The sequence below is a fragment of the Anarhichas minor genome, unplaced genomic scaffold (assembly GCF_050575085.1).
Source record: "Anarhichas minor isolate MPS153535 unplaced genomic scaffold, ASM5057508v1 ptg000058l, whole genome shotgun sequence".
Lineage (NCBI taxonomy): Eukaryota > Metazoa > Chordata > Actinopteri > Perciformes > Anarhichadidae > Anarhichas > Anarhichas minor.
The window spans coordinates 1,734,242-1,745,131 of NW_027466504.1; the positions used below are offsets into that span (position 1 = coordinate 1,734,242).

Sequence of the window (10,890 nt, forward strand, 5' to 3'; positions counted from 1 at the left end):
TTTTCCTCTTTTCCGTTGTTCCATCAAAAAGTCAACTTCAAAATTTGAGCCCATCATTTGTCTTATTTGTCTTTTTTCTCAACAGAGAGATTATTACTTTCCCACTTTAACTGGATCCAGCAGGAACCTCAATAAGTCATCCATTCACCCTAATGTCAGAGAAAATATAGACAACCTCAAGGTCTTTCAGGGGCCCGTTTCTGGTAGCCTTTGTGTTCAGGTGTGAGAAGATGTGGAAGATACATTTGTATCTTCCACGTCCTCTGCGGCGTCTTGTATGATGTCTAACATGATGTTACAGAGTTAGTGTGCCTTTCAGTTGATCTACCTTAATTGTCACTGCAGTGACAATCTCATTATTTTGGTCACTACCCAGTGAGGGTCTGAACGTAGATGGACTGGTAAATCTCTCCAACTCAGTCTGCAGTGTGGTACTATACCCGCATCACTGCTGACGCTGCACCGAACCAAGCCTGTCCATCTGGTGCTCCATTTTACCCTCACTCATGAACAAGACCACAAGATACTTGAACTCCCTAGCTTGGGAGTAATAAATCAGTCCCAACCCGAAGATCGTAATCCACCGGCAGAGAACCATAGACTCTCATCTGGACCGCTTCGCACCGTCCCAGTGCGTGCTGAAGGTCGCGTGCTTATCGAACCACATTATCTGCAAAGAGCCAAGATGCAATTCTCTCCCCAGCTGCGCCTTAAGATTCTGTCCAATCACAAACGGAACCGGTGACAAGGGACAACCCTGGCGCAGGCCAACACCCACTGGAAACTTGTCTGACTTTGTGCAGAGTCTCACTTAGGTCATACAAGGACTGTATGGCTCGTAGCAACGACCCTGGTGCCCCATATTTTTGCAGTACTCCTCGGGGGACACCGTCTTAAGCCGTCTCCAAGTCCACAAAACACATGTAGACTGGATGGGTAAACCTCCCATGACCGCTCCAACAGACCTGCAAGGGTAAAGAGGTGGTCTACTGTTCCACGAACAGGATGGAATCTGCATTGCTCCTCCTGGATCTGAGGTGAGACAGGCGGTTGGAGCCTCCTTTCCAGCACCATTGAAACACAACCTCTAGTCCCCCCTTTTAAAATGGTGACCACCACTCAGGTCTACCACTCCACAGGCACTGTCCCCCACTTTCACGCAACACCGAAGTCAAGACAGCCCAACAATGTCCATATTCTTCTGCATCTCAGGGCGAATCTCATTCACCGCCTTGCCGCTGAGGAGCTTTTTGACTACCTCAGCGACCTCTGCCAGGGATAGGGATGAGTCTGCCTCCTCAGAGCCGCTCCCTCTCTGTTGCTCCTGCTCACCTAGCATTAGCACAAATGCAGCCACCTATTTACGCCACTGCAGATCAGCGAATCATTCAGAAGCTGGACTCAGTTCACTAATATACCGCTCACTGTCTGGGTTTAGCTTGAGAGGAGAAACTAGTTGGTAAACCAACGACATTGATCCTGGAATTCAGCAGCACTTGATGAGGTGACGTTAGCCTACCTTTTTGTAAATCAGCGTGCTGCCTGCATGTTTTCCTAGTTGGTCACAGCTTTTCTGTTGCTACTTCTTATCTAATACTCAGTGGATTGTTTTTAGTCCATTAATCTGTTTCTTCCAAAGCAGCACGGAGGACTAAGTAATAAGTTCATTTGACCATCTGTCACATTGTCGTTGAGTTTTGATTTTGTGATGAAAAGTGTAATGCATTTCTTTTTAGTTCTGATTTTCAATGAGTACTTTTTATTCAGTTTTAGTCTCGTCTTCACCATTGAAGGCATATGTAGTCACATTGTTGGTTGCTGTTCCTCTCCAGCTCAACAGGCGAGCAAGTGAGAGAGCATAGCGGAGGTCTAGAGAGTGAATGAACGCGGGGACGTAGGTTAGTGAGAACAAAGCTGTGAATCTGAAGAATAAAACCTCATTGTTTCACAGCGGTACGTGCTGTCGCTGTGTATATGACCTATACATTGTTTTATTGGAAATTGTTACATATAACGTTGCTCTGTATCATAATAATGAGTTCCATACAAAATAATGTTTTTGAAATGAATGGTGTTGTCACGGGACATAATGAGGACTCAAATGCAGACAGTCAGAGTAGTGAACAAGAGGTTTTAATAACTCACGAAACAAAAACAGGTAATCCAAGGACGAGACAAGGGGGGTAAATCCGGCAGGACAAGGCAGGCAAAAACAGGGCAGACAGACTGGGAAACCGGGAACAGGAAGAGCAAAACGGGCGGGTAGGTAGGAAACAAAAACAATGATCTGGCAGTGAGTGAGTGAAAGACAGGGGTTTAAATAGTGACTAGGCAGAGTGAACAGGTGAGAGTAATGAGCTGATGAGGTGAGTGTGACTGGCAGGTGCACTGAATGAACTGATTAGGTGAGTGAGGAGCTACAGAAAGAAACAGACACAGAACACACAGGGCAAAGCCTGATCGTGACAGGTGTTTCATCTTTCATAGCTGATTTAAAACACCTGACTTGACCTCAATGATTGTAACCAGAAACATTAAAACTTAATTTATAGAGAGCAGTGTGAGTTTTTGTGTATCATTACTAGATAACTGTGGCATGATTACGATAAACATTGGAGACCACGGCAGTGATTATATGCAGTCTCTCGTGCCAATGGCATCATGAGTGCAATTGTTTGGGAAAAGTTCAACCACATTTCCCATAAACATAGTTGCTTTCCATCCTGCTGCTCCTTCATTGGTTTCTTTGGCAGTCCTGAGCACTGTGCTTTTAATTATCAGTAGTTAAAGGACTCCATGCGGAATTCAAACCCTGAAACTTCATGACTTGTGATTTATCTTTGAACACAAACCTGATGTTGATCTTTTTTTTTTCTTTTTTTTTTTCTGGCAGATTCTACAGATCCTGGTTAGAGCAGTTGTTGAAAACCTGACGGACAGGCAGGGTGTGCAGGCAGAGACTCTCCGGTCCAAACTGAAGGAGCTCCTGGGGCGGGTCAGTTCCCGCCACAGTAGTAACTGTGAGATATGGCAGCAGTACGCTCTGCTGTACGGAGACGGGCACAGCGCCAACCCGGATGACAACGAAAAGGTTGGTGCTAATGATGATATTTGAAATGTTTTGACCTGCAATGATTGAATTCATTTTAGCAAAATTGTTTCACATGCTGCCTGCAATGTAATCGGCCGAGCAAAAATCAAAATAAACAGACATGACTGTATTTGACTTCTGTGTAGCCACCTAATACGATGCTGGTGTTATGGTGTGGTTCTTTTCAGGCTATCCAGTTCCTGTCTAAGGCCCATCGTTGCAAGGTTCAGGCTGGTGGTTGGGATAAAGAACCTGGTCTCTTCAAGGAGGTGATCAAAAGAGCCATCAATATGGGTGAAGGTGAGAGCACCATCCAGTTGTAGAAACAGACTCAGAAACCATCGTGTTGTTTTCTTCCAGGGATCCTGTACGTTTGATACGCTGCTACTGAGTCTCACTTTGCCATGACTAAACCATTTAAGAATACCTTTTGACTAAACAGTAGTACCGTCTGTCTAACAGGAAGTCCTTCGTACTGCCTCGTGTTGCTGACAAAACTGACAAAGCAGATTTGACAAAAGCTTAAATTGAAAGCAGTAATGTCCACAATAACTTTTTGAATATTGTAATAAGGATTTGTAGCAATCGTAATCAACATTAAGTTACCACTTTACTGTTCATATTCCAAAACCTTTTTTCTACTGCAGAACCTCGTCCAGTAAACCACAGACCTCTTTAGAAACTCAAGAACGTTACCTGTGTTTCTACCGGAGAAACCAACGGGTCATTTTAGTTTCTTTACCAAAGTTGAGAGTTCAAATGTTGTTTCAAATCCTCTGGAACATTAAATGAATCAATCAATCAGATTGGTAATAAGTGAAGTGTTTTCTGTTGTGTACTACTGATATTTAAAGGAATAGGGCCACATGGGGAAATGAAAAAAGTCAGTTTTAAGTCAGAATTCTAACTTTCACTTCATTTCATCCACTTTAAACTCTGAACTCAAATACATTTTTCAATCGGGGCCCTAATCCTCTTCAGTAGATATTCATATTCAAATTACATAATACCTGCACAATGTTGTAGTTAAATGCTGAATCAGTAGAGTACTCATTTTAAGCATTTTGGCTTTGCAGTGCAGCGTAGGACTCTTCTTTCTGGTTACCAGAGGAAAGTAATGCAGGCGTCCACTGGTTGGCACTTTTAGATAAAGGAATATTGACCGTTAGCAGCTGAACTCTGTGTATAAGCATTACATCAGTATGCCACTGTGTAATTAAGTAGACAGTGAAACGTTTCTCAGTACTCTCCACCTCCACCCTGGAATACACATTCCACTTAGCTCCATTGTATGTGTGGGTGCTGCATCCACACAGACTACAAGACTCCAAAGAAAGGACAGATGCAGCAGAGCATCAAAAATCCCAACAGCTTGACCTTTAGAGACAGAACCAGAAGGCAGGAAACGGCTAGTTTTCCTTTTCATTTGGAGAGACCTGTTAAACGTATCACCAGTATGAATTATTCTGGCCCCAAACCAGCTGACATACAAAGCTATCAGCAAAGTGTACTGGTGTGTTCATTAGGGCTGTATAGGGCTGAAGCTGATAATCTGCAGATTATTTTCCTGTTTTTTTGATTATTCGTTTTGTCTTTCAAATGCCAACGTTACAATTCACAAAAGCCAAGTCAATTTTTTCAAATGTATCGTTTTTTTATTTAGTTTAAAATGTTAAATAAAGAGAAAGTTGTAACGCTTACAGTTGAGAAGCTGCAACCAATTCATGTTTTTTACTAGAAACAATGACTTAAGCGATGAATCCATTGTTTACATAATTGCAGACTATTGTACTGTTGATCGACTAATTGATTGTTTCAGCTCTAATCTATTGTGCAGAACTCATGCAGTCCCTTTCACAGTGTGACTTTATATTATTAGATATGTTTTGTTATTACTGATATAAAGTGTGAACATCATTTAGATTTGTAAAGTTGTAACTATTTTTTGAATTTCTTCAACAATCCATCATATTTCATAAACTGATTAGAGCTCACAAGTTTAGTTTTACACATTAAAATGTGCTCTTCATACATTGCTTAGCCACAGCTCCTAAATAATCACATTGAAGGGATCCTTGTTTAAAATGTTTGTTGTGCATTTGTTGAAATGCTAATGTTAGCTTATATTTCATTATCAATGTACCAAATGTCAATATGGGTATTGAACTGAAAATGTCAAATCTGACTCTGCCTGTAGAGAAACTATTAAAATGTACAATATTTTCCTCTAAAATGAAGTGGAGTTGAAGTGGCATGTAATGGAAATACCAAAGTAAAGTAGCTCAGAGTTGTACATAAATCCTCTTCTTTGGTAAATGTAATTGGTTATTTTCCACCTCAATTTTTTTTATACTACCGCTGGGGGCCAATATTTACCGTTACACGGCCAAACAGCATGCTGAGTACAGTTTGCTCTTCGTCACTAGCTACAATATTAACTGTTACACCGGGAAACCGCATGCTGGGTACAACTCGATCCCTGCCATTGTTAGTGAGAGCTTTTGAACCCAAATGACTGCGTCATTTGCTACTATGTCATGACAGGTGTACTGCTCATTAACCAAGGAAGCGCAGCGCAGTGTCAAGTTGCAATCGTCCCGGAAAGTTTTGAACGTGCACTGAACTAGTACCATTTAAACACGCAGAGAAGTGAAATCCAGGACAAAACACAACAGAGACTCAAAAGCAACAAATCCAACCAGCTTGATCCATTCTCTCTCTCGCTCTCTCGCTCTCTCGCTCTCTCGCTCTCTCGCTCTCTCGCTCTCTCTCTCTCTCTCTCTCTCTCTCGCTCTCTCTCTCTCTCTCTCTCTCTCTCTCTCTCTCTCTCTCTCTCTCTCTCTCTCTCTCTCTCTCTCTCTCACACACTCAGTGACCATGAGTTGCTGTAAGAAGAAAAGTAATCCAACAGAAGCTCTTCAGATGCTCTCCTCCACCCGCCTCAGCCTCAAGAGTCTGGCCACCAAAGCTAAGGTACAGCCTCCCCCACACACACACACACTCACACACTTCCCTTGACTCAAGGCTGATGGTAGAGCGCATGGCAACAAAGACGTCACTGCCTTTTATTCCTGTTTTCTTGCGTCAGTGTCATAAAGGAAATGTCGACCACAAACTATAAAATGTAGAGGACAGATGTGACTTCCTTCAACAGAAATACAGCAGAACATATGCAATCTATAGAGCTATAGCTGCCTCTTGCTTGATAATACTGCAGGAGCTGGCATTGAAGTATCATGTCCATAGTTTCTCTATGAAGCCGTGGCTCTTTATCTGCACAACAAGCAGGTATAGAGTGGCACCAGGGAGCTCACGTAGACCATCCACAACACTTTTACTGGGCCACATCATTAAAGTTGTCGGTCTAAACAGGTCCATTAAGACAAATGGTGGAGATGCAGATTTACAAGCATACAACATCCAGGTCATCCAGGGTGGGATCTTGAGTGATTCATGGTCTGAAACCTCAAGATGAGAACCCAACCCAGTATTGATGTGAAAACTGTACACCCGATGAGTGCTACAACATCATGTTACAATGTTATGAGAATGGATATTGTACATTTGGTTTTAGGCATAACTTTAGAGAAACAAAGGAGAATCTTTAGGCTCAACAGAGGGTAATTCAGTACTCCTCAGGACTGCCACTGACAAAAGGTTCAAACATTATTTTGCTGTCAACTTCAAAGAACTTGATAATTCATTTGTAACTAGATAAACCAGCTACATTACTTTGATACATTTTATCATTACATTCAAAAGAGGAACTGTATTTATTGCTGAATGTAGTCTTATACTTTGTAACAATAAAAAACTGGTACGTATCCTCTGACCAAGCTGAGGATAGCAGATCTCCCGTACATTGATCTTGATGACAGCTATCGGTCTCACTCCGGCTGCTGATCTAACGTTACATTAGCTAATAATATAGTTTCACTGATTGAGCAGAGGAGTTGCTGCTCAGCTCACACTGTGCCAGAGGTCCTAAATAAGGTGATTCAATGTTGATGTGATGTGCTTTAAAGTATAACTGAAGGATTCCAACTCTTAAGTCCACTCTCTGAATGAATGAATGGTAACAGCATATTAAGGCACGGAATCTGCTTCTCTGTACATCCAAATCATTCACTGTTAATAAGTCCAAAATTAACAATGTTGACAATTTGACCCTTCAATGCATTACATTATTATTTTATCTTTGTCCTCTGCATTACTTTGTTCCAGCAAACGCACACAGATGTGGCGACGGGTCAGATCCACGCCGAGCTGCAGGACGGTGTCGCTGCTCTGGAACAACTCATCACAGAGCTGCAGGAGCTGAGCGGGAAGCTGCGTGACCAATCACAGTGACCGTCAGCTGAAGGCTCGCCAGCAGGAAAGACTCATCACAGACAGACACTCGGCTGCAGTCATCAGCCTGTATGAGTTTCTCATGTGACAACTGAGAATAACAATAGATCAAATTAGAAATGAAAAGCCAAAGGTCTCATTTTGTAATTGTGATGTTTTTATACCTCTATATCCACATTGGAATGTAAACAATGACTGTAAGGCATCAAAGAGTAAAATATTTAAAATTGTGAATGCTTGCTTTTGTTTTTTCTGGGGCATTAGATAAAGTAAATGATTTAGTTGTTTAAGTGTTACATTTGCTTACATTTGCCTCTCCTCACTCTGAGGCTAGTTTACCGTACTTCTGCAGGCTGATCTGCTACCTCTGAGTTAAAGTCTGTTATATTTTACAAGTTCTGTTGCCATGAATGCATTTGTGTGCAGTATTCTAGAGTAGCTTACCAGCAGCTAAAGATGTAGGTTTTGCTCACTGTCGTGGTTTGATTTCTTACCTTGCTGCAGTGATGTAAAGTGTACTCCAAGGTGACTCGGTACAATGTGACATCACTATTGTTCACTGTGCCATTGGTGTGGGAAGGATTAGATTAGAATCTGATGTGCAGGTGGCGCTTTGTACGGCAGCCTCTGCCATCAGTGTATGAATAAGTGTGAGTGGCTGAATGTTGACATGTAGTGTTAAAGCGCTTTGAGCGGTCGGAAGACTAGAAAGCCGTTTACCATTACCAAGTGCACCAGTGTGCATTTCTGTCAAAGATGCAGCGGTCTTGAGACTTTAAACCAGTGAGGGCAATGAAACACATGTTAAAGATAAGGTTCACAATTTTTCAAGTCTGTCTTAAAACCATTGAAACGGAAGCATATTAAGATCCCCTCTAAAATGGCTTCCAAATGGAAATCCTTGTTTTGTGCGAAACTGTAATCCAAAGCTCATCTAAAGCCAACATGAGGCTTCAAGAGTCAGTTTGTCAAATATAGAGGATATCTTCCAAAGTTAGCCTTTAGATTACTCTTAAACCTGACTGAAGATTTGAGAACTTATCAGCACGATGACATTCGTCAGTGCATTCCTTAATGCATATGACAAAACCGAATCTTTGACCTGTTTTCTGACCTGCTGTATCTATGGTTAAGTTAAGGAAATGATGGTAAAATGATTGGAATGCTGACTCATGGAAACGGCAGCATAATCCCGTCAAGTCATTTTTATTTATATAGCCCGATATCACAAATTTTCCTCAAGGGGTTTTACAATCTGTACAACATATGACAACCTCTGTCCTTTGGCTTTGCTTTGGACAAGGAAAAAAACCTTAACAGTAATAAAATAGACAAAACCTCAGGAAGAGCCACTGAGGGATCCCTCTCTCTAGACCTGCAATAGATGTTTGGATTGTCTTTACTGTAAAACAAATGACAAAAAAAGGAAGTGGAATGTAAACGTATATGAAGAAATGGATGTTGTAGTCCCATGCTTTGTTTACCTAATTCTAGTCAGCCCAATAAGATGCTACTTCTGTACCTTCTGTCTGTTGCCATTTTGCCAGGAGTTTGTTGATACTTCTGTAGCTCCTCTTGCTAAATGGGAGATATTTTAACTATCACAAATTCACATTATCCCTGAATTGTAATACAATTCTGAACAGGATTCAAACACAGCTTTGGCAACAATCACACAACTTATTTTGCCAATGAGGTCACCTTTTTGGACACTCCATTTTAGAGTTTACTACTCTGCACCAACTCCACTTTGTGTGCTCAGCTATTAAAAACCAGAGTGCACACTGATGCTCTGAGAGATCATTTCCTCATTTCCCGAGAGATGGTGAGTACACACACACACACAGTCAGAGGCCAGCTCATCCTGCTGCCCTGCAGTTAGTGCAGGGAGGATCCCACAATTGCCCTTCCAATTTGTTTCCTCACTCAGCAGGAAATGACCGTGGCATTGCTCAGGGTTTTTATCTTGCTTGTTTTTTTTTACTACAATGGAGCTTGTGTTTTATTTTTTCTGGACCATTTCATCACAGCACACAGAGCCTCTGCTTTGAAGGGAAAGCCTATTGTGTCAGACTGATAAGAATGGAAAGGACTTGTTTAAGATAAGGATACATAAATGCTTTAATGAAAGCCACTGTTCATGGATGATATGGCTGTTATCGTGAGGGATTGGAAAGCTACAGCAATGTGTAACGTACTGCATGTTGGATATATTGTAGTACTTAAAGGTACTGGTTAGTGGTTTCCCATTGCTTCAGACATCTGCCTAGCATGCTATATGAAGTAACACTCAGGTTGGGGGGCATTAAATCCACATTCTCAGCCTCACACACACCAGTCATGGAATAAAAAGGGCCCAAAATAATGACCCATTTCAGGCCCTGTATCATTCATTCATCACCACATTGTATCACAGGGTCAGTCAGAAGTGGTGACTAATGTTCTATCATTTTCCCAGAATGCTATTTCTAGATCAACCATATAAGAGTGATTTGCTGCCGTTGTCATCACCCAGAGGAGAGCTTTGATAGAAGCAAACACAAGTTAGTTTGTTCTGCCCCAGACTCACTCAGAATACACAGAATTCTTCCTCATTGGACTGAAGCACTGACATCTGAGATGATTACAATGAAACGTGTCGATATAAGCTCCGTAATCACTCTATGACACCAAAAATATCAATTATCTGAGCAAAAACAACTTGAATGAACCCCTAAATGCACAATCATTGCTAAATATCATTGTTTCATGTTTTTCCAGTAATAGTGAAATGGTATTGAGGTGGAATGACCCTGATTATTTATTACATGTTAAATATTTAAGATTTTTTTTCTGCCACTTGGAGGCACCAAAAGCAAGAATTAACACAGTATATAATCAGCTTTTATGTTAATATGGTGAACTTGTTAGAAAATGGTTGCTTATTTACACATCCAGCATTTATGGAACAATTCAAATTCATTCGGAGTTGTTTTTCTAATCACCTGATAAATGTAAGCCCAATATTCTGTCTCTTTTAGCTGTTTTTGGTCTCTACCAACTCCTGAGATTCTCCAGTATGGTCACCAGCTAGGCGCTCACTATGTCTGCTTGCTGTGACTGAATATGACACTGAATGCAGTGACATTGAACCAGCGCAGTACAGTTGTGGGCCTGACGTTTAAACATGAGCTGAAACTCTCTATTCAGCTCTCAGCTCTGTAAAGGGGAGCTGGAAAGTCACATGACAATTCTCTGTAAGTTCATCACAACGAGCAACCCCTTTCACATCGTCACATTGTTTCAACATTGGTATGAATTATATTGTTATCATAAAATATTGATTATAGCTGCTTTAATCATGCCATAGTGTTTAATGGAACTCTGACCCTGTCTCTGCCATAAATTATCCAATCACGTCTTGTTAGACAACACAGATAATGCCTACCAGCTTGTGAGTTATTAAACAA

General features: G+C 41.3%; 1 protein-coding gene across 4 annotated transcripts in view; it reads left to right on the plus strand.

Moving 5' to 3' along the window:
* The window catches only part of ttc27 (tetratricopeptide repeat domain 27), a 73,808-nt gene extending 66,137 nt beyond the window's left edge, over positions 1-7,671 (plus strand). For 3 of the 4 annotated variants that reach the window (XM_076076680.1, XM_076076681.1, XM_076076683.1), the window contains 4 exons: positions 2,894-3,091; positions 3,280-3,391; positions 5,964-6,064; positions 7,316-7,671. In XM_076076680.1, the coding sequence (XP_075932795.1) occupies positions 2,894-3,091; positions 3,280-3,391; positions 5,964-6,064; positions 7,316-7,441 (537 nt within the window). In that variant the 3' untranslated portion in view covers positions 7,442-7,671. Of the gene's footprint in view, positions 1-2,893; positions 3,092-3,279; positions 3,392-3,738; positions 5,325-5,963; positions 6,065-7,315 lie in introns of those variants that run through there. The other variant, XM_076076682.1, reaches the window with a different exon arrangement.
* Positions 7,672-10,890: the final 3,219 nt, after the last annotated feature.